The following is a 24,477-nucleotide window of genomic DNA, read 5'->3' as shown; positions in this document are numbered from 1 at the left end:
TGAACATAAACCAGCCAGCAGATCACTTAAGGAAATATCTGCCATTATCTTACCATTGTTAGCATTTTAGGCTATTTCCTTTCATTATTTTTTCATGTTTCTCCTTTTTACATAGTTGCAATCACTGCACGTGTATGTGTACTCACAAAATTTTATATTCGGCTGTTTTCACTGTGTGGTTATTTTCTGTCATTAGTGAAAAAGATGCCTTATCCCAAGTCAACCTCTAAGGAATGCTGGTGCTTGAATTGTTTCTACCTTTCATTCCCTCTCTCATTTCAATCCTTTCTTTGATAGAAGTAATAAGTGTGAGATAGAGAACTAATGAAAGATAGACTCTGACATACAGAGATTAAGGAAGAAGATCCTTAAAGCCATTGGCCTTATTTATCAGATACCAAGAACCCAACCAAATAGCACTCAAACAAAAACTTTATGCTGTATAAATTTTAATTTTTATTATCTTCTCTCCTTGCAGCAACTACAGTTTCTCAACAGATGGTTTCAGTGGCTCAGGAGGTAGTGGCAGCCATGGTTCATCTGTGGGTGTTCAGGGAGGTGTGGACTGGATGAGGAAACTAGCTTTCCGCTACCGGAAAGTGAGAGAAATCTATGATAAGCATAAAAGCAATGTGGGTGGTAAGTGTGGCATATAACCAGTCTGATTCTCTGTTTCTTCCTGGTTTCCTCCTTTCCAGGGATTCCTTAGATTCCCCATGATAACTGCTTATAAATTATGCCACAGTAACATGTTAAACTCTGTATTTAAAAAAATAGAGGTTTGGTTGAAACCTTTTGGGAGGAATCTCTGTATTTCTAACGGGCTTCTCTAAGCATAATTTTGGAAAGTTCTCTTGTTCTCTTTGGACAAATGCCTTTTTAAAGGAAACATGTTCTGTAGATTATGTTTGATGACCTGTATCACAACTACTGTCAATGTTAGTTAATAGGGTGCCACATATTTTTTTGGCTGGTTTATGTAACTATCAAGACAAGTCAAGTAGAACTAGCTAGTAACTTTTCACAGACGGAAATCTAGGTCCAGGATTGTAGGTTGGCAGTATCAATGTGTTGTGATTTGAAGGATCTTGGAAATTCTTTCTGACCAGAAATATTTCAAATGCCAGATGCCACTATGCCTAAAATTCTGTTATTTAGAATTAATCCTAGATTGTTTGAATTAAAAGAGACAGAAGTCTAATCTGAATTCCTCATTTTGCAGTTGAGAAAAGTGATGTCCATCATAGGGTAGTGGGGGCAGCTTATTCATGGTCACATTGCAAATTTGTAACCATACCATGTTTGAAATTCACATTCCCTAACTTTTTGGTCCAGTGCACTTTCATGCAGCTCCTTTTCTAGTGAGGTACCCTTTTGAGAAAATATTTAAAACTGTAAACCATCACCCTCAAGGATACAAATACATACAAAATGTTGCTCGAAGATTCAGGGATTACAGAGCCTGCCTAGAGCAGGGGTCCTCAGTTCCCAGGCCTCAGACTGGTACCAGTCAGCAGCCTGTTAGCAACCAGGCAGCACAGCCACATAGCAGGAGGTGAGGTGGCCGGCAAGTGAGTATTACTGCCTGAGCTCCACCTCCTGTCAGATCAGTGGCGCATTAGAGTCTCATAGGAGTACAAACCCTATTGTGAACTGCACATGCAAGGGATCTAGTTGCATGTTCCTTATGAAAATCTAACTAATGCCTGATGATCTGAGGTGGAACAATTTCATCTTGAAACCTCCCGCCCCCCACCCAGGTCCATGAAAAAATTGTCCTCTATGAAACTGGTCCCAGGTGCTGAAAAGGTTGAGGACTGCTGGCCTAGAGGTATTTTACTCAAGGTCAAGAGCCCTTGTACTATACTATGCTGCCTTACAATATGGTGCAGAAAGTAGGAACAAGACTTTAAAGATCAATTTGGTTCATTTCAGTTACAGCTCTCTAATACCAGATAAAAATCATGGGCTTCCAGACTTCAGGAATCTAATTTACCTTTTTCAGATTCCCCTTTTTATTGCTTATTTCTTCTCATGATTCAAAGCCAGTATTTTTTATTTTGGTAACTCTAAGTCTTTTTGCATTTTCTTTCTCGCAAACATTAGCCTTTCTTTTGCTAGTTTTCATATACAGCCCGAGTCTCTTTATCTTTTCCCTGCCCAATGCCTGGACCTGGTTTCCTGAACAAAGTGATGTAACCCTGTGTGAGAATCCTCTCAGCCTACTTTGGAGAATAGATTAAAATTAATGGCCAGCTGTATGTTTTGTACAATATGAATTGATGAAAGCGCCACATCATGTATTAGTTGAGTATATCATATATAGGTACTAGTTTTGTTGTCGTTTTGTTTTATCCAAAATGTTAAGAGTCATCTAATTCTAGACTTACATTGTGGAACCATCAATCTGAAAACAAATTATACTCCAGTTCTCCTCCCCACAAAAATGCCATCTGCTTTTATGGAGTATTACTAATAGAATACAGGATTTTTTTTTAGCCTTCACTATAGAAAATTCAGATCCGGATTGACTGTTTGAATATTTTAACTGAAATGTCTTGAGAGCAGGCTCCCATCATATGAGTTCTCTTTTGTGCTTAGATATCTAGTCTTGGGTAGTGTTTTAGTGTCTTATCAGTTGGAGTTGTTTCAGAAGTACAGTATGGAGAATTAGTCATTAACCTGGAATTTCATGTCAACATGTTCTGAAGCAAGTGGACATGTAGTCACCATGGAAGTTCTGTGGAGTAATGGAAAGACTTCTTAAGACCAAAAGCTGCAAACTTACTGTGTAATCTTAGGGTCCTTGTTTTCGTTGAGTTTGGTTTCTTTACAGAGAGATTAGAAATGCTGAGGACTCTTCTAGCTGTAACACTAATTTTTCGCACTTTGGTTCTTGATGTCATATTCTAAGCAGTGCAATTCAAAGTGTGGTCGACCAGTCTGCAAAAGATATGCTATTGGTTGGTGATGAAAGAAGGAGCTTGCACCAGAATCTTAATTATTTCTGTCAGCTGATTTTATTGTTGTTATTGTGTCCCTGTGACAACACTTTTCTAAAAATTTATTTTTGCCTGAACATCCCCAGAACACTCTGATAAAGAAAGTAAAAATGGCATTCTGGGTAGCACTACTCTAAGGTTTCTCCAAGAAGAGAAATTTAAAAAAAAAAAAAATGCCAGGCACGGTGGCTCACACCTGTAATCCCAGCAGTTTGGGAGGCCGAGGTGGGTGGATCATGAGATCAAGAGTTCAAGACCAGCCTGGCCAATATGATGAAACCCCGTCTCTACTAAAAATACAAAAATTAGCTGGGCGTGGTGGCGGCCGCCTGTAATCCCAGCTACTCAGGAGGCTGAAGCAGAGAATTGCTTGAACCCGGGAGGCAGAGGTTGCAGTAAGCTGAGATTGCACCACTACACTCCAGCCTGGGCGACAGAGCAAGACTCCATCTCAAAAAAAAAAAAAAAAAGAAAAGACAACTGGTCTTATCTTGACACCAAGAACCACACTTCCAAATCCTTGTTCACTCATGCCAACACTGGCCCCCCGCCAAATTAGGAGATGTTCAAAGAGAAACACGAGGTTGCTGTGCTAGGGGCACCCCATAGCTCTGCTCCCTTGATGTCCTCTGTGATCCACATATGCAGCGAGACCTCCATGCCCAAACCCTGTTTAAAACGCTCTTCATAAACTAGTGCTTCCTGGGCTTCATAGCATTAGTGCATGAAGTCTAGGGACAGGAAGATAGTGGGTGATGTGACCGGGGCCCAGGCCTGTGCCTCCACCACCAAGTGCTTGAACATCTGTACCGTGTTCCTCAACATCCCTGTGGTCATCGCACTCATCATGCTTTTCACCACTAGCTCAGTGATAATCTTCCAAGCAATTTCTTAGAAGATAAAGGATCTCCAAGGCCAGTGGTAGAATCCATGTACTCCACTGCTGACCCTCCACCCTGGGGCTGTTGGTCCTGCCCTTTTGACCCCACCCCTATATACAGCAGTCTATATTCACCTGTCTACAATGGAATTCAATAAAGCATATGTGTTCATGGGAAAAAAATACATACATATACACACACACACACAGTAGAATATTTCAGTGACTCACACTTTTTTTTTTTTTTTTTTTGAGACGGAGTCTCGCTCTGTTGCCCAGGCTGGAGTGCAGTGGCGCAATCTCGGCTCACTGCAAGCTCCGCCTCCCGGGTTCACGCTATTCTCCTGCCTCAGCCTCTCCAAGTAGCTGGGACTACAGGCGCCCGCCACCACGCCCGGCTAATTTTTTTGTATTTTTAGTAGAGACAGGGTTTCACCGTGGTCTCGATCTCCTGACCTCATGATCCGCCCGCCTCGGCCTCCCAAAGTGCTGGGATTACAAGCGTGAGCCACCGCGCCCGGCCGTGACTCACACTTTTTAAATTGAGTTTAGAAGTTGCTTTCTCAGTATCAGCAAATATATGTTGTCAAATGATAAATGTGTCTGCTTTTACTCCTAAAGGTCTCCTCAGTCCCCAGAGGAAGGAAGCACTGCAGAGATTAAGAGCAGAAATTGAAGTTTTAACAGATTCCTGGCTAGGAACTGCATTAAAGTCCTTACTTCTCATCCAGTCCAGGTATGGAAATGGTTCTTTTAGGTCTCATCCTCTCAGAGACATATTCTTCTACTCCAGTTTAGGATAAGCCATTCTCTAAAATAGGGTTTGGGATAGGGGTAGAGAGGAGTTTAAATGATGTAGGGAAGTATTTGTGTTAGGTGAGAAGCAAGATCATTTTATGTTAACAGCACGCCTTCTAGTTTTAAGAGAATATTTATATATGAAATCCTTTTTCTTTCTCCTTACTTTTTGCTCACGAAATTAAAACTCAGTAACCCATAATCTCTTGTCCGGAAGTTGGACCTGGTGACATCAAAGAATACATGGAGGAGATGTATTACAAATATCCTAGGTACAGGAAGCTCCAAGAAATGTATCCAAACCCACCAAAGAAGGCAAGATTCAAAAGAAAAAGGGTACATTAAGCAAATTAAGGAGATTTCAACATGACGCTTAGACTGGGAAATAAATGCACCAGTCTGTGTCTCCACCAATACCCTATTGCTCCCTCCCTCAAAGCAGGAATTCCAGATCCACAACATAGTAAACAGTAAAACTGACACCAAGGAGTGGATATCTGGTGAAGGTAAAGGACATGTAAAATTAGTGTGTATTCTAGAATCTATGTTGCTATTGTGTGAAGAGCAAAGCGAACACAAATCATATCTCATTTATGGACTGACTTGCATTCAGATGAAAGAGTACAGCTCAGAGCTTTTTGTTGTTTGTTTGTTTTCTAAAATATGGTATCAGTGACATGGGTTGGTGGTTATTTATCAAGTACTTGTGACTAGAATGGTCAGAGGGGAAATAAGGCAAGAACTAAGTTGTTGCTCTGTGTCCACTAAGATACAAAAATGAGTAGAATCTCTGCCCTTTAATATGAAGGCATGTAAATGAACATGAAATAATGAGTAGTAGCTGAACATTGGCCCTGAACAGTATAATACCAGGTCCTTTAAAGTTAATTTTTAATAATTAAATTCTAAAGAGTTGGCACATATGAATTCTTGCTCCCAGGTTGGTTTAGTTTCACCTTTTCTTTTCCCTTTTACTCCCTTATAGAAAGAATTGTGTGAATGTTCTGATCACTACCACCCAGCTGGTTCCAGCCCTGGCCAAGGTTCTCCTATATGGACTAGGAGAAATATTTCCCATTGAGAACATCTATAGTGCAACCAAAATTGGTATGGTTTCTATGCTGTTTCTTGTCACTGGCCTTGCAGTAAAACTTGCTACTCATGATGCACCATTATTTTCTAGCCCCTCTGTTAGACACTTTATTTGTAATACCTATAATCCTCACAACAGTCTTCTAATATTTTCAGTAATGCAGTTGAGGCTTAGTCGTTATATAGCTTGCTCAAGTTCTCACAGCTAGTAAGTTACATAAGCATGCTCTTTGATAATATTTGAAAGAACATAATATCTAGCTTAGAAATCTATTTTTGCCTCATTTCAAGTTTCTCTTTTTCACAGAGAGTATGTAGTATAATAGAAAAAGCACTAGATTAAAAATCAAGCTCTAAACTGTATACCTAAAAATGGTGGCCAGACAAGATGAATCATACCTGTATTACCACCACTTTGGGAGGCTGAGATGGAAGGATCACTTGAGGCCAGGAGTTCAACACCAGCCTGAGCCACATGGCAGACCTCCGTCTCTACAAAAAAGTTTTTTTTAATTAGCTGGGTGTGGTGGCATGCAGCTGTAGTCCTAACTACATGGAAGGTTAAGGTGGGAGGGTCATTTGAGCCAGAAGTTCAGTGCTGCAGTGAGCTATGTGATCTTGCCACTGTGCTATAACCTGGGTGACAGAATGAGACCCTATGTCTTAAATAACAGGTATTGACCAAAAAATTAGCTGGGTGTGGTGGCAGGCGCCTGTAGTCCCAGCTACTCGGGAGGCTGAGGCAGGAGAATGGCGTGAACCCTGGAGGCGGAGCTTGCAGTAAGGCGAGATGGCGCCACTGCACTCCAGCCTGGGTGACAGAGCGAGACTCCGTCTCTAAATAAATAAATAAAAGGTATTGACAAGGATGTGGAGAAATTGGAACCTTTGTGCACTGTTGGTAAGATTGTAAAATGATGCAACTGTTGATAGACACGGTGGTGCATACCTGTAGTCCCAGGTATTTGGGAGACTGAGTCAGGAGGATCCCTTGAGCCCAGGAGTTTGAGTTCAGCCTGGGTAATCTTCTGGGTAAGTATCTGAGAGAATTAGGTCTCAGATTCTTGAAATATGTCCAAATATCCAAAAGCAGAGTCTCAAAGAGATATCTGCACACTCATTTTTATAGCAGCATTATTGACAGTAGTTCAGAGCTTAGAAGCAGCTCAAATGTCAAATGTGGATGAATGGATAAACAAAATGTGGTATACACGTACAGTGAAATATTATTTGGCCTTAAAAAGGAAGGAAATTCTGTCACAGGCTACATCATGGATGAACCTTGAAGACATGCTAAATGAAAGTGAAAATAAGACAATCACAAAAAGACAAATACTTTATGATTCAATTTATATGAGGCTTCTAAAGTAATCACATGCATAGAACTGAAAGTAGAATGATAATTGCCAGAGGCTGGAGGGGAAGGGAAATGGGAGTTATTCAACAGATACAGAGTTGCAGTCATGCAAAATGAAAAGGTTCCAGACATCTTTTATGCAATAGTTAACGTGACAGAACTTTACACTTAAAAATTGTTGAGGCTGGGTACAGTGGCTCACACCTGTAATCCCAGCACTTTGGGAGGCTCAGGTGGGTGGATCACAAGGTCAGGAGATCGAGACTATCCTGGCTCACACGGTGAAACCCCATCTCTACTAAAAATACAAAAAATTAGCCGGGTGTGGTGGCACATGCCTGTAGTCCTAGCTACTCAGGAGGCTGAGGCAGGAGAATCCCTTGAACCTGCGAGGCGGAGGTTGCAGTGAGCCGAGATTGCGCCACTGCACTCCAGCCTGGGTGAGAGTGAGACTCCGTCTCAAAATAATAATAATAATAATAATTGTTAAGAGAAGCCAGGCGCAGTGGCTCATGCCTGTAATCCCAGCACTTTGGGAGGCTGAGGCAGGCAGATCACTTGAGGTCAGGAGTTCAAGACCAGCCTGGCCACAATGGTGAAACTCTGTCTCTACTAAAAATACAAAATTAGTTGGGCATGGTGGCGTGAGCCTGTAATCGCACCTACTTGGGAGGCTGAGGCAGGAGAATTGCTTGAGCCTGGGAGGTGGAGGTTGCAGTGAGCCGAGATCACGCTACTGCACTCCAGCCTGGGCAACAGAGTGAGACTCTGTCTCAAAAAAAAAAAAAAAAAAAAAGTTAAGAGTAAATTTTATGTTACTTTTTTTTGAATTGGAGTTTCGCTCTTTTTGCTCAGGCTGGAGTGCAATGGTGCGATCTTGGCTCACCGCAACTTCTGCCTCCCAGGTTCAAGCGATTCTCTTGCCTCAGCCTCCCAAGTAGCTGGGATTACAGGCATGCACCACCATGCCCGGCTAATTTTATATTTTTAGTAGAGATGGGGTTTCACCAGGTTGGTCTCGAACTCCTGACCTCAGGTGATCCATCTGCCTCAGCTTCCCAAAGTGCTGGGATTACAGGCATGAGCCACTGCACCTCGCCAAAATTTTTTGTTTTAAAGATTAGTGAATTTCATGTTATGCATATTTTCCAGCTTTTTTTTTTTAAAGGAAAAAGAAAATAAACATCAAGGACAAGGATTTAAGTCCTGGCCTCCCTACTTTACTTCTCATCTTAGGCAGATTATCTTCTTTCGTGAGCCTCAGTTTTCTCAAGTAAAATGAGATCTTAGAAGTGAGTACAGGCCAAGTGTGGTGGCTCACACCTGTAATCTCAGCACTTTTGGGAGGCCAAGCTGGGCTGATTACTTGTGGCCAGGAGTTCGAGACCAGCCTAGTCAACATGGTGAAACCCCCTCTCTATTAAAAATACAAAAATTAGCTGGGCTTGGTGGCAGGCGCCTGTAATCACACTTACTCAGGCGGCTGAGGCAGGAGCATCACTTGAACCTGGGAGGCGGAGGTTGCGGTAAGCTGGGATGGCGCCACTGCACTCCAGCCTGGGTGACAGAGTGAGACTCCACCTCAACAACAACAAAAAAAGTGAGTACAGATAGAGAAGAATAGAGGTCTAAGAGCTACGCCATGGGGTCCTCTAATGTTTGGATCATGAGGAAGAACCAGCAAAAGGTGTCAGGAAGACTGACCTGTGAGGCAGGAGGAGAACAAGAAAGAATGAAGGAAGGGTGATCAACTCCTTCTAATGTTGTTGATGGGTCAAATGAGACCCAAGGGCCAGGTACAGTGGTTCACACCTGTAATCCCAGCACTTTGAGAGGCTGAGGCAGAAGGATTGCTTGAGCCCAGGGGTTCAAGACCAGCCTGGGCTACATAGTTGTTTTTGTTTTTGTTTTTTGTTTTTTAATTAGCTGGGAGTGGTGGTGCATGTCTGTAGTCCCAGCTACTTGGGAGGCTGAGGTGGGACAATCGCTCGAGCCCAGGTGGTCAAAGCTGCAGTGAGCCGTGATTATGCCACTGTACTCCAGTCTGGGCAACAGAGTGAGACCCTGTCTCAAAAAAAAGACTTGAGAATTGAATTGAAGATTGTTTTTAGATACATGAAGGTCATTAATAGCTTTGACATGCAGTTTGAATAGGGATTAAACCCTAATTGGAAGTAGTTTAAGAGAGAATTGAAATTTTATAGAACTGGTCTAACAATATTTTTATTAGACCTGTTCTAATATTTTTCCTAACTTAGTAAATGAGAGAGAATGGAAGGAGAGTTGGAGAAGGGAACTATACAGCTCTTTAGAGGAGGTTTGTTTGGAGAGGAACAGAAAAATGAAGTAGTGGCTCTGGAGGTATATGGACTTAAGAGGATTTATAAGATTCATAAGAGAAATTATATCTATTTTATATGCAGATGGAAACGATCCACTAGATGAGGAAAAATAACAATGGTGCCTATTGTGTACTAGGCAATGCCAAGGCACTAGGAACACAGCAGTGACAGAAGTCCTGTGTCCTCATGGAACTTACCTTCAATCAGTGGTGCTAAGATAATTGGATTATCCACATAGAAAAAAAGGCAGAATTGTTTTCCTTCGTTATGTTATATGCAAAAATAAATTACAGATAGATTAAAAACTTACCATGAAAGGTATGTTTTTTAATTTTTAGGAGAAAATATAGAAGAGGATCTGTATGATCTTAAGGTGAGGATGGGCCTCTTAAGAATCAAAAGATAGTATAAAAAGAAAAAAAAAAAGATCATTGATTGCATGGAACTTTTAATTTTACATACAGTTAAATATAACATAAAGTGACAGCTGGGCACAGTGGCTCATGCCTTTAATTCCAGCACTTTGGGAGGCTAAGGCATCACTTGAGGCCAGGAGTTCAAGACCATCCTGGGTAACATAGTGAGGCCCCATCTCTACAAAAATAAAGATAAAAATTAGCCGGGTGTGGTGGCGAGTGCCTGTAATCTCAGCTACTCAAGAGGCTAAGGCGGGAGGATCACTTGAACCCAGGAGTTCAAGGAGGCCGCAGTGAGCTGTGACTGTGCCACTGCACTGCACTTTAGCCTGGGCAACAAAAGGAGACCTTGTCTCTTGAAAAAAGGTAACAAGACAAGCCCACATTTTGGGAGAAGGTATTTACAACACATTTAATTGGCAGTTAGAATACAGAATCTATAAAGAACTGCCAGGCTCAGTGGCTCATGCCTGTAATCCTAGCACTTTGGGAGGCCGAGGTGGGTGGATCACCTGAGGTCAGGAGTTCGAGAGCAGCCTGACCAACATGGTGAAACCCCATCTCTACTAAAAATACAAAATTAGCTGGGTGTGGTGGCACACGCCTGTAATCCCAGCCACTGGGGAGGCTGAGGCAGGAGAATCACTTGAAAGGGGGAGGCAGAGGTTGCAGTGAGCCAAGATTGCGCCACTGCACTGCAGCCTGGGCAACAAGAGCGAAACTCCATCTCAAAAGAAGAAGAATGCAGAATCTATAAAGAATTCCTGCAAATCAGTAAGCAAGAGACAATTTTGAATATAGAAAAATAGGCAAAAACCTTGAAACAACCAGTTTGCCGAAAAGGAAAACAAAACTGTCAGTAAATATATGAATAAGTCCTTAACCTCACAAATTAAGGAACTGCAAATCAAGAAAATGCAAATTTAAATGTGGTACATTTTCCAACCATCAGATAGACAAAAACTTAAATCTAACAATGTAATGGGAACTCTGCCTCTGCAAGTGGGATTGAAAATGGGTATAACCTGCTTTGGAGAACGTTAATGTCTAATGAAGTTTGAGGTGTACATAACCCTATGATCGTGCAACTCCACTTTTAAGATATATATATACTTCAGAGCAGGGGTCTGCAAATTACAGTCCATGGGCTAAATCCTACCCTCTGGCTGTTTGTGTAAGTTTTTATTGAAACCATGCCCACTTATTTATACAGCTGCTTTCACACTATAGTAGCAGAGCTGAATAGTTGCAACAGAGACCATAGGGCCTGCAAAGCCTGAAATATATACTGTATACTGTCTGGCTCTTTACAGAAAAAGTTTGCTAACCTCTACCTTTGAGTAATTCTTACATGCACAAGGAGACATGTACAAGGATTTTTTTGATGCACACTTGTTCATCATAGAAAATAATTGGTCTGTAAACCTGTCCATGAACAGAAAATTGATAGATGTATTCAAACAACAGAATGCTATATTGCAGTTAAAAGTGGATTAAGTAAAATTACATATACTTATAAGGATTAATCTTAAAAACAATAGGCCGGGCACGGTGGCTCACGCCTGTAATCCCAGCACTTTGGGAGGCCAAGGTGAGTGGATCACCTGCCTGGCCAACATGTTGAAACCCCATCTCTGCTAAAAATACAAAAATTAGCTAGGCGTGGTGGTGTGCCCCTGTAATCCCAGCTCCTCGGGGGCCTGAGGCAGGAGAATCGCTTGAACCCAGGATGCGGAGATTATAGTGAGCCAAGATCGCACCACTGCACTCCAGCCTGGACAACAGAGCAAGACTGTGTCTCAAAAAGAAAAACTGACGAACAAAAAACATGGCAGACAGATAAAGGTACAGTACGTAATATCTATATAAAGATTTAAAATATTTACATTTTAGGAGTACTTGAAAAGTTTTGTTCTGTAATGTCTTGATTTTTTTTTGTTTAAATCTAGAGCAACTATAAGGGTCAGGTGGAGTGGCTCACGCCTGTAATCCCAGGGCTTTGGGTGGCTGAGGTGGGAGAATCACTTGAGACCAGGAGTTTGAGACCAGCCTGGACAACATAGTCAGACCCCATCTCTACAAAAAATTTTTTTTTAATTAGCCAGGTGTGGCCGGGAGCTGTGCCTCACGCCCGTAATCCTAGCACTTTGGGAGGCTGAGGCGGGTGGATTGCCTGAGCTCAGGAGTTCAAGACCACCCTGGGCATCACGGTGAAACCCAGTCTCTACTAAAATTAGCCGAGCATGGTGGCGGGCACCTGTAGTCCCAGCTACTTGGGAGGCTGAGGCACGAGAATCGCTTGCACCTGGGAGGCGGAGATTGCAGTGAGCCAAGATCACGCCACTGCACTCCAGTCTGGGCAACAGAGCAAGACTCTGTCTCAAAAAAAAAAAAAAAAAAAAAATTAGCCAGGTGTGATGGCTTGTACCTACAATCCTAGGTACTCGGGAGGCTAAGCTGGGAGGAGCACTTCAGCCCACAAGTTTGAGGCTGCAGTGAGCTATGACTGTGCCACTGTACTTCAGCCTGGATGGCATAGCAAGACTTTGTCTCATAAATAAGTAAATAAATACAGCAACTATGAAGTGTTAAGATTTTACAAAGCTTCACTGGTGGTAGGCATTTTTTTCTTTCTTTCTTTTTTTTTTTTTTGAGACGGTCTCACCAGGCTAGAGTTCAGTGATCACGACTCACTACAGCCTCGACCTCCCTGGCTCAAGCAACCCTCCCACGTCAGCTTTTCGAGTAGCTTGGGACTATAGGTGCACACCACCATGCCTAACTTTTCCTATTTTTTGTAGAAATGGGGTCTCACTTTGTTGTCAAGGCTGGTAATTCTCCATGCTTTTTTGTATGGTTGAATTATTTCATTTACAAGGGATTGGGTGGAAGGGAACATATATGAAAGCGCTCCCTTCAGATATTGTTCCTGCTGCCGGTTGCTTTATGTATATCATAGGAACCCAGAGCACTCAGAGTCTCCCACATCTGAAGGACAGATTTTCTGTAGTGCTTATTATACTGAGACCTGGCACCCGCAGGCTCATCAGGCTAATGGAAATTATCTCATCCCCTCTGTCAGTAAGTGTGCTTATTTGGTATTTTTCCTCAGTCTCAGTTCATCCAGAGCTAATCTGCAAAGCTGCCGTGGGATCTGGTGCTATGGTGACCACAGTGGGAGGGTTGAGGCTTTTCTTCACAGAACTGTGAAATGGGAGCACGGAGAAGAAATACTTTTCACTTCCTCTGAAATGATAGCAAAATATGGTTCTCTTCATGGCCATTCTGTGATTTGGGGACATTAAAGAGAATTCTCAAAATAATTTCTGAAAATGTCAGAAGTTTTTTTTTTGTTTTGGGGGGTTTTCTTGAGACAGGGTCTCACTCTGGTACCTAGGCTGGAGTGCAGTGGCACAATCATAGCCCATTGCAACCTTAACCTTCCCACACTCAAGCGCTCCACCCACATCAGCCTCCTGAGTAGCCAGGACTTCAGGCATGTTCCACCACCATACCCAGCTAATTTTTTAATTTTTTTGTGGGGAAAAGGTCCCACTGTGTTGCCCAAGCTAATCTCAAACTCCTGTGCTCAAGTGATCCCCCTGCCTTAGGCCTCCCAAAGTGCTGGGATTGCAGACATGAGCCACTGCTCCTGGCCAGAAATATTTTAATAGAGAAAACTCAGGGACTAATATTCTCCAAAGACTTGGCTGATCTTACAGTTCACCAGCTTCAATTGCTTGACATTTGGTAAACTGATGAATCATTGGCCTCATCCTCCTGAACAGGAAAGCTTATATCCAGAAATGGAAGTATTTTACCAACTGTATTGGAGTGCGTCCTGTTTTCATGGAGCTGCTTCTTTACACTGAGCTGTTAATAACTCTCTTGGCCTCTTAATCCTTTTACAGGAGACATTACAAAGTATATTTCATCCTTGATCATTGCATGCCAGGACAATGAAAATATCTGTGTTCTTATCCTCAAAATATGAGTTACTGCCTTTTGTTGAGTCTTACAAGAAAGTCAAATCTGACTCACTTAAAAGAGTTTTTTGCTACAGACAGATCATAGTAGACTGTGCATCTGGTGGAGGTTGGCTTAGTTTGTAAAGCTGTAATGGGTGAAATGGAATTAAAGAACTCTTCAACACCTTGAACATAGTAAGAATTTATTATTAGTTGAATGGTTTAATGTTTGAACTGAATTGAGGCATAAGACCTGGACTACAGTCCTCCATTGAATCATTTGTGAGATTAATATGAATTTACTCAGCAAACATTGATTGAATCCCTCATACGAATGTAAGGCATGACAATTGTATTGTAAAAATATTAGCACTAAAAGAGGCCCAAGTGCACCTAAGCCAAGCCTTGTATTGTAAGTGGCCAGCTGAGTCCAGAGTGAACTAGTGTCTGGTCCAGTTGACCAGTCCATCTGTTTTGAAGTGCCACTGGGTTAAGGATGTCAAAGATTTGCAGTTACATATCTGCACAACTTCTGTGCCAAGTAGGACTTCTGAGTATGGAAGTATAAGTTTGGCCAATTATGTTATCTTAGATTTGTGTATTTATATATTACAGTGATTTTCCAGCAGATGGCAGTCAAGTGTCTTGAGGAAGAGGCAGCTTTATCTTATTTACACAGGAACCCTGGTACAAAGTCACTCTATTGGGCAAGGGGAAAGAACAAGAAGGTTAATAGAGCAGGATGAAGAAGAAAGCCAAAGTTAGGACCTTGTTTAACTGAAGAAGGTGGCAGAAGCAGGGAGATAAAAAGAGCAAGGGATATAGCTTCCTTTTATTTATACAAATAAAGTATCTTTCCCACAGCAGTATGATCTGTGCATGTTTTAGGTGTTGGTTGCAGATGGGATTTGAGTTTTGATACACTGCCATGTTTCTCAAAACTGTCTGCAGTTCTGAGAAATGGATTTAAATCACCCATTTCCCAAGGTCAATTTCAGTGATGCAGTATCTTGGTTACAACTACAAGGTATAGTAAGTAAGGAGGTTCCAGATATGACAAATGTTGCTGCCATATTTATTGGTCACTGTTCTCAGTTCTATTCTGGGGCTGTTCTCTCACTGAAAGGCCTATACTCAGGGCTGTTTCTGGGAAATGAAGAATTGGAGGAAAATGGCTTTTTGTTTGTTATTGTTTCTAACAAGAAATCAGGGCCTTGTGTTTTCACTTCTCTTTTCTACCCTAAAACATTTCACCCCAAAAATCATTCATTCATTATGGCACAATGACCAGAGCCTAGATTTGCAGTCAGGGGCCCCAAGTTCTAGCTACTTGCTTGTTTGTGATCTAGGGGCAAGTCACTAAACCTATTAATCTCTCCCATTTATAGAGATTCCCTCACACTAAGATCTTAGGGACTTCACCCTCAACGTGAAGGTTAAAATAAGTTTTTTTTTTTTGTTTTTTTTTTTTTTTGAGACAGTTCGCACTTGTTGCCCAGGCTGAGTGCGATGGCATGATCTCAGCTCACTGCAACCTCCGCCTCCTGGGTTCAAGTGATTCTCCTGCCTCAGCCTCCCCAGTAGCTGAGATTACAGGCATGCACCATCACGCCCAGCTAATTTTGTTTTTTAGTAGAGATGGGGTTTCTCCATGTTGGTCAGGCTGGTCTCAAATTCCCGACCTCAGGTGATCCACCTGCCTCGGTCTCCCAAAGTGCTGGGATTACAGGCGTGAGCCACCGTGCCCGGCCAAGTTGTTTTAATGGCACAACTTCACATTCTTTGGGCAGAGGGTCTTCTGGATCTCTAGCTCCCATCCCTACTCCCGAGCAAGCAAACTACATGGGCTGTCACTTAGTCCACCTAAGCACAGGCAGGTGAACCTAGCAGCAGCCCTCTTCTTTGGTTTTGAAGAGAAGAGAAGAGTATTCTAACAGGAAATTTCTTTTTCTCATCAGGTAAGGAGAGCTGCTTTGAGAGAATTGTGTCAAGGTTTGGAAAGAAAGTCACATATGTGGTGATTGGAGATGGACGAGATGAAGAAATTGCAGCCAAACAGGTAACCATGGTAAACAAAAATGGTCTATGTGGTTGTACATCGAGTAATTAGAAAAATGGGAAAAACTACAAAATCTTAGCAATCTGTTACGCATTTATAGTATTTTCTCTTTCTTCCGCTCCCATTTTTCTTTAAAGAAAAAGAGGGTCTTTTTTTCTCCAGATGGAGTTTTTCCTCTTAAGTTTTTAGATCCATCCCTTCCTCTTCCTCCTGTCACTCAAGAATCTTAAAATCTTTAAGCCCTTCTACAGGGATCCCATCATTAAACCTAAGATGTGCCCCATCTTCCATCTTCAAAGACAGTGACTTCTGAAGCATCAGACTTGACCGCAAAAAGGCTAATCATTCTTTCTTTTCCATGCTTCAAGTTCTCAGACAGTACAACCAATAGCTGTTTCTATAGAGAAAGTCTTTCCTGCCTTTGAGCCCTGGAAAGATTGTTCTGATGTTAACCCCACCACTATACAGGTCCCAACTTCAGGTCACCCCTTCTTTTTTTTTCTTCTTTTTTGAGATGGAGTCTCACTCTATCTCCCAGGCTGGAGTGCAGTGGCATGATCTCAGCTCACTGCAACCTCCGCCTCCTGGATTCAAGCAATTCTCCTTCCTCAGCCTCCCAAGTGGCTGGGACTATAGGCACCCACCACCGTGCCCAACTAATTTTTATATTTTTAGTAAAGACGGGGTTTCCCATATTGGCCAGGCTGGTCTCGAACTCCTGACCTTGTGATCCGCCTGCCTCGGCCTCCAAAAGTGCTGGGATTACAGGTTTGAGCCACCGCGCCCAGCCCAGGTCACCCCTTCTTAATATAGGAAACAACAGATGAAAGAGTCTTGGCTATAGAACTTAAAATCCCATCTGTGTATCAGCTATGTGACCTTGAACAATTATCCTCTTTGAGTATCCTCATCTGCTAAATGGATCTGTAGAAGTTCTTTCCCTCCCTACCCCAATTTATTTTCTTCCAGCAACTCTGTTTCTTAGACATGGAGGCACTGGGTTGCCAGCTAGAACCAACTGCCCTGATACTCTTCATCCAGTTAAGTAGAAACCTGAGCAACTATAATAAACTATGAGATTGGTAATCAGTTGGCATTATTATCTCATGCTTTCATTTGCCACTTTATGTAGCAATTCAGGGATCCTTATTTTTTCACATATGTTATGAAGCCTTGATTCTAAAGTGCTTCTTGTTGCCCTCTTTGGGAAAGACACTAGTGGGTGTAGGCATCAATGTTTCCTGGTCTGAAGAAGGGTATGGGGGAGAGAAAGAACAACTCAAGTCATCAGCAGAGTTGGTAACTCTGAGCTAATGTCTTTAATCATCTACAATAGAATACATCATTGAGGCTGGGCACGGTGGCTCATGCCTATAATCCTAGCACTTGGGGAGGCCAAGGCAGGCAAATCACCTGAGGTCAGGAGTTCGAGACTAGCCTGGCCAACATGGTGAAATCCCGTCTCTACTAAAAATATAAAAATTATCCGGGCATAGTGGTGCATTTCTGTAATCCCAGCTACTCGGGAGGCTGAGGCACAGGAATTGCTTGAACCCTGAAGGCGGAGGTTGCAGTGAGCCGAGATCGTGCCACTGCACTCCAGCCTGGGCAACAGAGCAAGACCCTGTCTGAAAAAAAACAAACAAAAAAAGTATATACTCATTGGAAAATGCCTTAGCACTTTATCCAGTTCAACCTATACTCTGTGAAGGATCTTTTCTGCAGCCTTTCTGACAGAAGTCTCTCTAGTCCTTGCTTGAATATGCCCAAGGATGAGGACACTGGTTCCCAGTAGCCTGTTCCACCGTGGGGTCAACCAAGCTGTTAGGGTGTTCCCCCTTCCACTGGGCAAAAATTTCTCTACCTTCACATACTAGTCTGGCATTCTTTTTTTTGTTTTGTTTTGTTTTTGAGATGGAGTCTCACTCCATCGCCCAGGCTGGAGTGCAGTGGCTCACTTGGCTCACTGCAGCCTCTGCCTCCTGGTTTCAAGCGATTCTCATGCCTCAGCCTCTCCCAAGTAGCTGGGACTACAGGTGCACACCACACCACTCCCAGCTAATTTTTGTATTTTTAGTAGAGACAGGGTTTTGCCATGTTGGCCGGGCTGGTCTCAAACTCCTGACTTCAGGTGATCCACCCACCTCAGCCTCCCAAAGTGCTGGGATTGCAGGCATGAGCTACTGCATCTGGCCTCTAGTCTGGCATTCTTGAACATAACAAGTCGGTTTCCTCTTCTGTATGTTAATAGCCTTTTAAATATTATGTGTGAGCAGCTGGCTTGAAAAACAACTAGGGTATATGCCAAAATAACTGTGTTCTAGGACCTCAATATTCTGAGTAACTTGGAACCAGTTTCAACTAGATGTTAGGGAAGTTAATCTCCTCAGCTTCATAGAACATGGTTTCCAACACTTGGTTTATCAAAGCCCTCCTTTAAAATATGGCCTCCACGTGAGAATCACTTAAACCTGGGAGTGGAGGTTGCAGTGAGCTGAGATAGCACCACTGTACCCAAGCCTGGGCAAAAGAGTGAGACTCTGTCTCAAAAAATATAAAAAATTAATTTAATTTAATTTAAAAATATCGACCGGGCATGGTGGCTCACGCCTGTAATCCCAGCACTTTGGGAGGCCGAGATGGGCAGATCACAAGGTCAGGAGATCGAGACCATCCTGGCTAACATGGTGAAACCCCGTCTCTACTAAAAATATAAAAAATTAGCCGGGCATCGTGGCGGGTGCCTGTAGTCCCAGCTACTCGGGAGGCTGAGGCAGGAGAATGGCATGAACCTGGGAGGAGGAGCTTGCAGTGAGCTGAGATTGCGCCACTGCACTCCAGCCTGGGTGACAGAGTGAGACTCTGTCTCAAAAAAAAAAAAAAAATATGGCCTCCAGGCACAATGGCTCATGCCTGTAATCCCTAGCACTTTGGGAGGCCAAGGTGGGAGGATTGCTTGAGCCCAGGAGTTCAAGACCAGCCTGGACAATATAGTGAGGCTTCATCTCTACAAAAAATAAATTAGCCAGGCATAGTGGCACATGCCTGTAGTCCCAGCTACTTGGGAGGCTGAGGGGGGAGGATTGCTTGAGCTCAGGAGGTCAAGGCTGCAGTGAGCCATGGTCATACCACTACACTCCAGCCTGGGTGACAGAATGAGAGCCTGTCTCAAAATAAAATAAAAAGTAAAATATGGCCTCCAGAACAGCACACAGTATTCTGGACATGATTTTTACTACATAATATAATGGGATTATTATTTCCCAGATCTGTACATTCTCCATCTTGGATATAGATAAGATTTAGGTCTTGTAGGCTGGGCGCAGTGGCTCACGCCTGTAATCCCAGCACTTTGGGAGGCCGAGGTGGGCAGATCACAAGGTCAGGAGATCGAGACCATCCTGGCTAACACCGTGAAACCCCATCTCTACTAAAAATACAAAAAAATTAGCTGGGTGTGGTGGCGGGCGCCTGTAGTCCCGCTACTCGGGAGGCTGAGGCAGGAGAATGGCGTGAACCCGGGAGGCGGAGCTTGCAGTGAGCCAAGATCACGCCACTGCACTCCAGCCTGGGTGACAGAGTAAGACTCCATCTCAAAAAAAAAAAAAAAAAAAAAAAAAAAGATTTAGGTCTTGTAGTTCTGAAACTTACAAGAAATTGACCATCCATAAGACAATATAATCTTATATCAGATACTAATTTTTCACCTGGGCCATTTTATTTGATCCTTAAGACCTTATATGATAACTGGAATGCCTGTAGTTCCAGCTACTCAGGATGCTGGGGTAAGAGGATTGCCTGAGCCCAGGGGTTCAAGGCCACAGTAAGCTATAATCACACCACTGCACTCCAGCCTGGGTGACATGGCAAGACCCTGTCTTCAAAATAATAGCTAGAACAGGTAATCTCTCAAAAGCACAAAGTACCACTGAAACCTATTTAAAATTTCTCACATTTATAAAGTGTGCAATGTACAAGGCCCTTATACATATGATTATTTGATCATTATAACAGCCCTATGAGGCAGGGATAGATAGGGTTACCATGTACCTTGGAGAGAGGTGTGTTGAAAGAATATGGGCAAATATTTAATATAAGCTCTCAGAAAAAGTCGGATTAACCAGCTATTCCCACTCTCTTCCAGCACAACATGCCTTTCTGGAGGATCACAAACCACGGAGACCTAGTATCCCTTCACCAGGCTTTAGAGCTTGATTTTCTCTAAGAACTGGAATGAGGAGCCTTCCCCTTGAGCTCCTTTTCACTCCTGAAGGGAGCTGGAGACTGGAACCAACTGAGAACTTTCTCTGTCTGTCTCCCTCTGTGTCTCTGTCTCTGTCTCTCTCTCTTTCTCTCTCCCCCCCCGCCCCGTCTGTCTTTATCCATGGAATGCTGGCGAGAACACAATCAGAACCAACAGCTGCAATTTTTGCTAAGAGTGAGCTGCAGCCCCGTGTTCATCTCCATACAGAAGCAGGGACAGTTGGATAGAGAGAACAGTGGACTCACTGCAGCTGCAGTGCTTTTAATTTTTCTGTGTTTTGTTTTTGTTTTTTGTTTTCAAAAAATGAAAAAGAAAAGGAAATTCCTGGGGCAGAGTTGCACTCTTAGTCCATGACCAGATTGAGAATTACTGATAACTTGTGGTGATCAGATAAATGCAGCAGACTTTTATGATAACATCTCTTGCAGTCTTAGAGTCTCCGTAGCTTAGAATCTCACTTATTTCCAGCGAATGTGTATGTTATTTTTATAGGTAAGGGTCTGATCTTTGATGCAGGTTTCCCCCACTTTCATTTTCTAGCAAGAAAGGGGTGTTTAAAGTCTTGAAAATAAGAATTGAAATATCTAAAATACCTCTCTGTGGCAGTAGCACCTCTGTAGCTGCTCCAGTGGTCGGCTCTCTAGGATGATTCCGTTCCTGTCCTTCCATCTCCTAGCTGGTGAACTGTGGGGCACCGGACACTGAGTAACTGTAAACTTTGGCATTTCCCATCTAGAAGCCTTAGTCTTCTTTCCAGTCCCTTTTCCCTTTAGTCAAATGGCACAACCCTAAAAACTCCTTCAGCTTGACTCTTATTCAGACTGTATCCCAGGAGGCTTAGCTTCCAAACTGGAGAGAAGGAACTAAAGCGTCTTACGAATTTCGGCTTCTTTGGCTCTTGAGACCGAAAGGTTCTACCTATTCTTCCTGCAGAGAAGCACCCATTTCCCATCAGATGCTCGCCCCTGCAGCTTCTTCTTTCTTAGTCATCATAATGCTAGGTTCTTACCCCTTTCCTGCCCTCTGCACCTCATGTCCACCTCCAGGCAGCTCTGGCCAGTCCCCAGGTATTAGACCCAAGAATTCAAATCAAATCTAAAAACATGCTTATAACTACATTTTGGCCAAAACTGCCAATGTATTTGACTTCCTTTGTGGAAGCCCTAAGCCATATGAAGGATGTCGCAGGTATATATTTACCCAGATCTCTGCCTGCAACTGAAGAGCAGATTGCTGTATTTAAATTTTCCCATGGAAAACCCTGCTTCTCAAATCCCATTCTAAAGTAGGAAACCAGAAAGACTTTGCTGATTGTTGGGGGAGGGGAGGTACAGACAGGGTTTCACATTGTTGCCAAGGCTGGTCTTGAACACCTGGCCTCAAGCGATCCTCCCACCTTGGCCTCTCAAAGTGTTGGGATTGTAGGCATGAGCCACTGCGCCCAGCCAGACTTTCCTGATTTAAATGAGACTACTGCATCATTCCCTACTTCATGGCCCAAACTTAATCCTGGGCCAAATGCAGGAGCATCTCTCGACCTCTGGGCAGATTGGTGGGTGCCCAGGCACTAGTCACAGCCTTCCAGCCCAGCCATGATTGTTGGATGCCCCATCCCTCCAAGAGCAATTTGGGCATCTGCTCAAGCAGGATAAAATTCCCTAGAGCTGAGGAAGTTCAGCCTCTCCCAGGCTGCACAGAGAGAGATGATACAAGCACCTCAGATTGAGATGCAGGATTGGTCCGCAGAAGGAGGCATTGTTGACCAACCCCAGCTACAATTGCTTGTCGCCAGAGACTCTGCATACCCATTTCCAGGGATGTTGCAGCACAAAGAGGCAAGACTCCTTCCAATGCCAGGCCACCCAGATAGCAACAGAGAGAGGCTGGTATACACATTTCTTCAGAACTCATTGAAAAGTGCTCATGACTCACGATTTTAAGGAGTAAGTTTTTGCTGAGTAGCTGAAGTCGGTGCTCCTTTACTTAGCTGCCTCTTTGGCCTTGTTTCCTGTGGGGCTGGGAGGAAGGAGATGTAGTGTGAGGTAGGCCTTCCCTTGGTCTGTATTCAGCATAGTCGCCTGGATGCTGCTCTGCCTTGTTTGATGGTTGATCTTAGGAAGCTCTACGTTTTACTCTGAGGCCTCAAACCCTCCCCTTATGCAGTACAGCTGTTAGGTTTTTGTCCTGGACAAAGGCCATGGCTGTTGTGCTGCGCTTCAGGTTTGTGAGGCTGTGGAGTTGGACCCCCACCATGCACACAAGCACACACACACAGATACTTCCCTCTCCACCCTTTTGGGAGCTCTTTATTTTAGAATATAACTTGAACTCACTTTTATCAATGGCTTTTTTCCTCTTACTCTGACTTCCTAGCTTAGCTCTTTCCAAAAGGCACTTGAACTTGGCCAAGAAAGGTAAGGAGGCTGAGCAGAGCAGTCTCTGCTCATTCCTGGTTGTTGCCACCCTCATTTAAATGGAAGAGAGAGAAAACAGGAGCTTCTTGGCTCTTTGCCAAAATGAATTGTCCAGGGAACACAGTGCTCTCTGTAATTACCCTGCCTTTTTCTCCACCCCAACACAAAAATCTGGAAAGGAAAATAAGTGGGTAGGATTAAGAGATGTTGAAAGCTGAGGACTAAAGGACACTGTGGGTCCATTCATCAAGGGGGAGGCCCTCTTCATTAGAGTCCTCATGAAATTAGCCAAATGATGAGTCCTTCCCTAGCTGGGCATGGTGGGTTCTCTTTTTTTTTTTTTTTTTGAGATGGAGTCTCGCTGTGTCGCCCAGGCTGGAGTACAGTGGCGTGATCTCAGCTCACTGCAACCTCCACCTCCCAGGTTCAAGCGATTCTCCTACCTCAGCCTCCTGATTAGCTGAGATTACAGGCACCCACCACCACGCCTGGCTAATTTTTGTATTTTTAGTAGAGATGGGGTTTCACCATGTTGACCAGGCTGTTCTCAAACTCTTGACCTCAGGTGATCTGCTCGCCTCGGCCTCCCAAAATGCTGGGATTACAGGCATGAGCCACCGTGCCTGGCCAGGCACTGTGGGTTCTACAAGATGGGTCTGTAATGTCACAGTGAGGGCTCTCTCTAGCAGTAGGTCTGGAGTGAGGTGTGTCTTGGGTTGAGGAGGTGGCTTGACTTTCGAATGTAAAACTGACTGTGCCTTAGCATCACCCTGTCCAGTGCCCCTGGGGCAGCTGGTAGCGTCCAGAAGAATGGACACCTGCTCCAGATTTAGATGCCTATCTGGGCTTTTGTTTGATTTGGGGTGTTCCTGTCTTCTGTAAAGCTAGTGAGTTGTCCCAAGAGACTGATGCCACAGCTTGTTCGCAGTTTACACAAACTCAGCTTTAAAGTTCCAAATAGAATCTGATTGGCAAACTCTAGCTGCAGCATGTGGAGCTTCTAGATGTTTACTACCTTGAATGGTTGTCAGTGTCACTGAACCACAGGGGAGAGGAGTATGGGGTAGAGCAATGGTCGGGGCCAAGGAGTGGTGAGCTTAGGGTCTTCCTCTGACTCCTTACTCCTCAAGGAGGCAGTTAGGGTCCCTCTTAAGCAGGCTTCTATTTCTTACCACTAAATTGGTTTCCTTTTTCATCCAGAAGTTAGAACTCCCCAGATATTCACGCTATAGGATCTGAATTCCGAGATTCTAAAATATCTTAAACCACAAGAGAGAAAATCTAGTTCTGCCTCAGCCCCAGTCAGCAGGCCATCTGTCCCTTCCTCTCCTCTGAGTCAGACAGCTCTGGCAAGCAAGGCTCCTTGGCTAGTTCCTAATGCACTGACAGGAGCCCTCCCATTAAGGACGACTTCTACTCAAAATGCGACTCTCCCTCTGAACTTCAGGTGCCTCTGTTAGCAGGAAAAGGCATTGATCGGATTGGATATATTTATGTGACTGCGGGCATTTGTGGCTGTAGAATCCGTGACCATAATGTTATATGTAATGGGAACTATCTTATAAACTTGAAAAAAATAAAGTTTTTATTTTCTATAGTTTGCTCCTGTGTCTTTTCTGAATAGGATCAGCACAGTTGCCCAGCTGTGTGGGGTCCTAATTATGGCTTCATAAAAATTCTAAAGAGTTCAGTAGAAAGATGTCACCCTTTCAGTAACTGGGTCATTTCACCAAAAAAGTAAAAACAAACCATTTGGTATAAATATACATGGGAAAATATTTTAAAATAATTTGCATGGGAGAATGTATTTCTAAAATATATTGCTTTTAAAGTTTAGAACTGGAGTGAGAAAAGATTTCATTCGTTGCCAAATGTGCTGAAATTT

The 24,477-nt window shown here is 43.3% G+C and overlaps 1 protein-coding gene and 1 long non-coding RNA gene across 8 annotated transcripts in view; one reads left to right on the top strand and one right to left on the bottom strand.

The window, feature by feature from the left end:
* The window catches only part of EYA3 (EYA transcriptional coactivator and phosphatase 3), a 116,074-nt gene extending 91,885 nt beyond the window's left edge, over positions 1-24,189 (top strand). For 3 of the 6 annotated variants that reach the window (XM_012498555.2, XM_030805281.1, XM_030805279.1), the window contains 5 exons: positions 479-639; positions 4,504-4,618; positions 5,666-5,787; positions 15,814-15,914; positions 20,059-24,189. In XM_012498555.2, coding sequence (XP_012354009.2) covers positions 479-639; positions 4,504-4,618; positions 5,666-5,787; positions 15,814-15,914; positions 20,059-20,139 — 580 coding nt within the window. In that variant the 3' untranslated portion in view covers positions 20,140-24,189. Of the gene's footprint in view, positions 1-478; positions 640-4,503; positions 4,619-5,665; positions 6,187-15,813; positions 15,915-20,058 lie in introns of those variants that run through there. The other 3 variants (XM_030805278.1, XM_030805277.1, XM_030805280.1) reach the window with 2 other exon arrangements.
* Positions 436-4,594, bottom strand: LOC115832993. 2 transcript variants are annotated; one of them, XR_004028415.1, is made up of 3 exons: positions 4,415-4,594; positions 2,789-2,943; positions 436-610 (listed from the first exon to the last, which is right to left on the bottom strand). It is a non-coding gene; the product is annotated as an uncharacterized LOC115832993 (long non-coding RNA). The 2 variants fall into 2 exon arrangements; XR_004028416.1 differs by having other exon boundaries at positions 436-589.
* Positions 24,190-24,477: the final 288 nt, after the last annotated feature.

The sequence above is a fragment of the Nomascus leucogenys genome, chromosome 24 (genome assembly GCF_006542625.1).
Source record: "Nomascus leucogenys isolate Asia chromosome 24, Asia_NLE_v1, whole genome shotgun sequence".
NCBI lineage: Eukaryota > Metazoa > Chordata > Mammalia > Primates > Hylobatidae > Nomascus > Nomascus leucogenys.
This window is presented reverse-complemented; position numbering and strand designations above follow the sequence as displayed.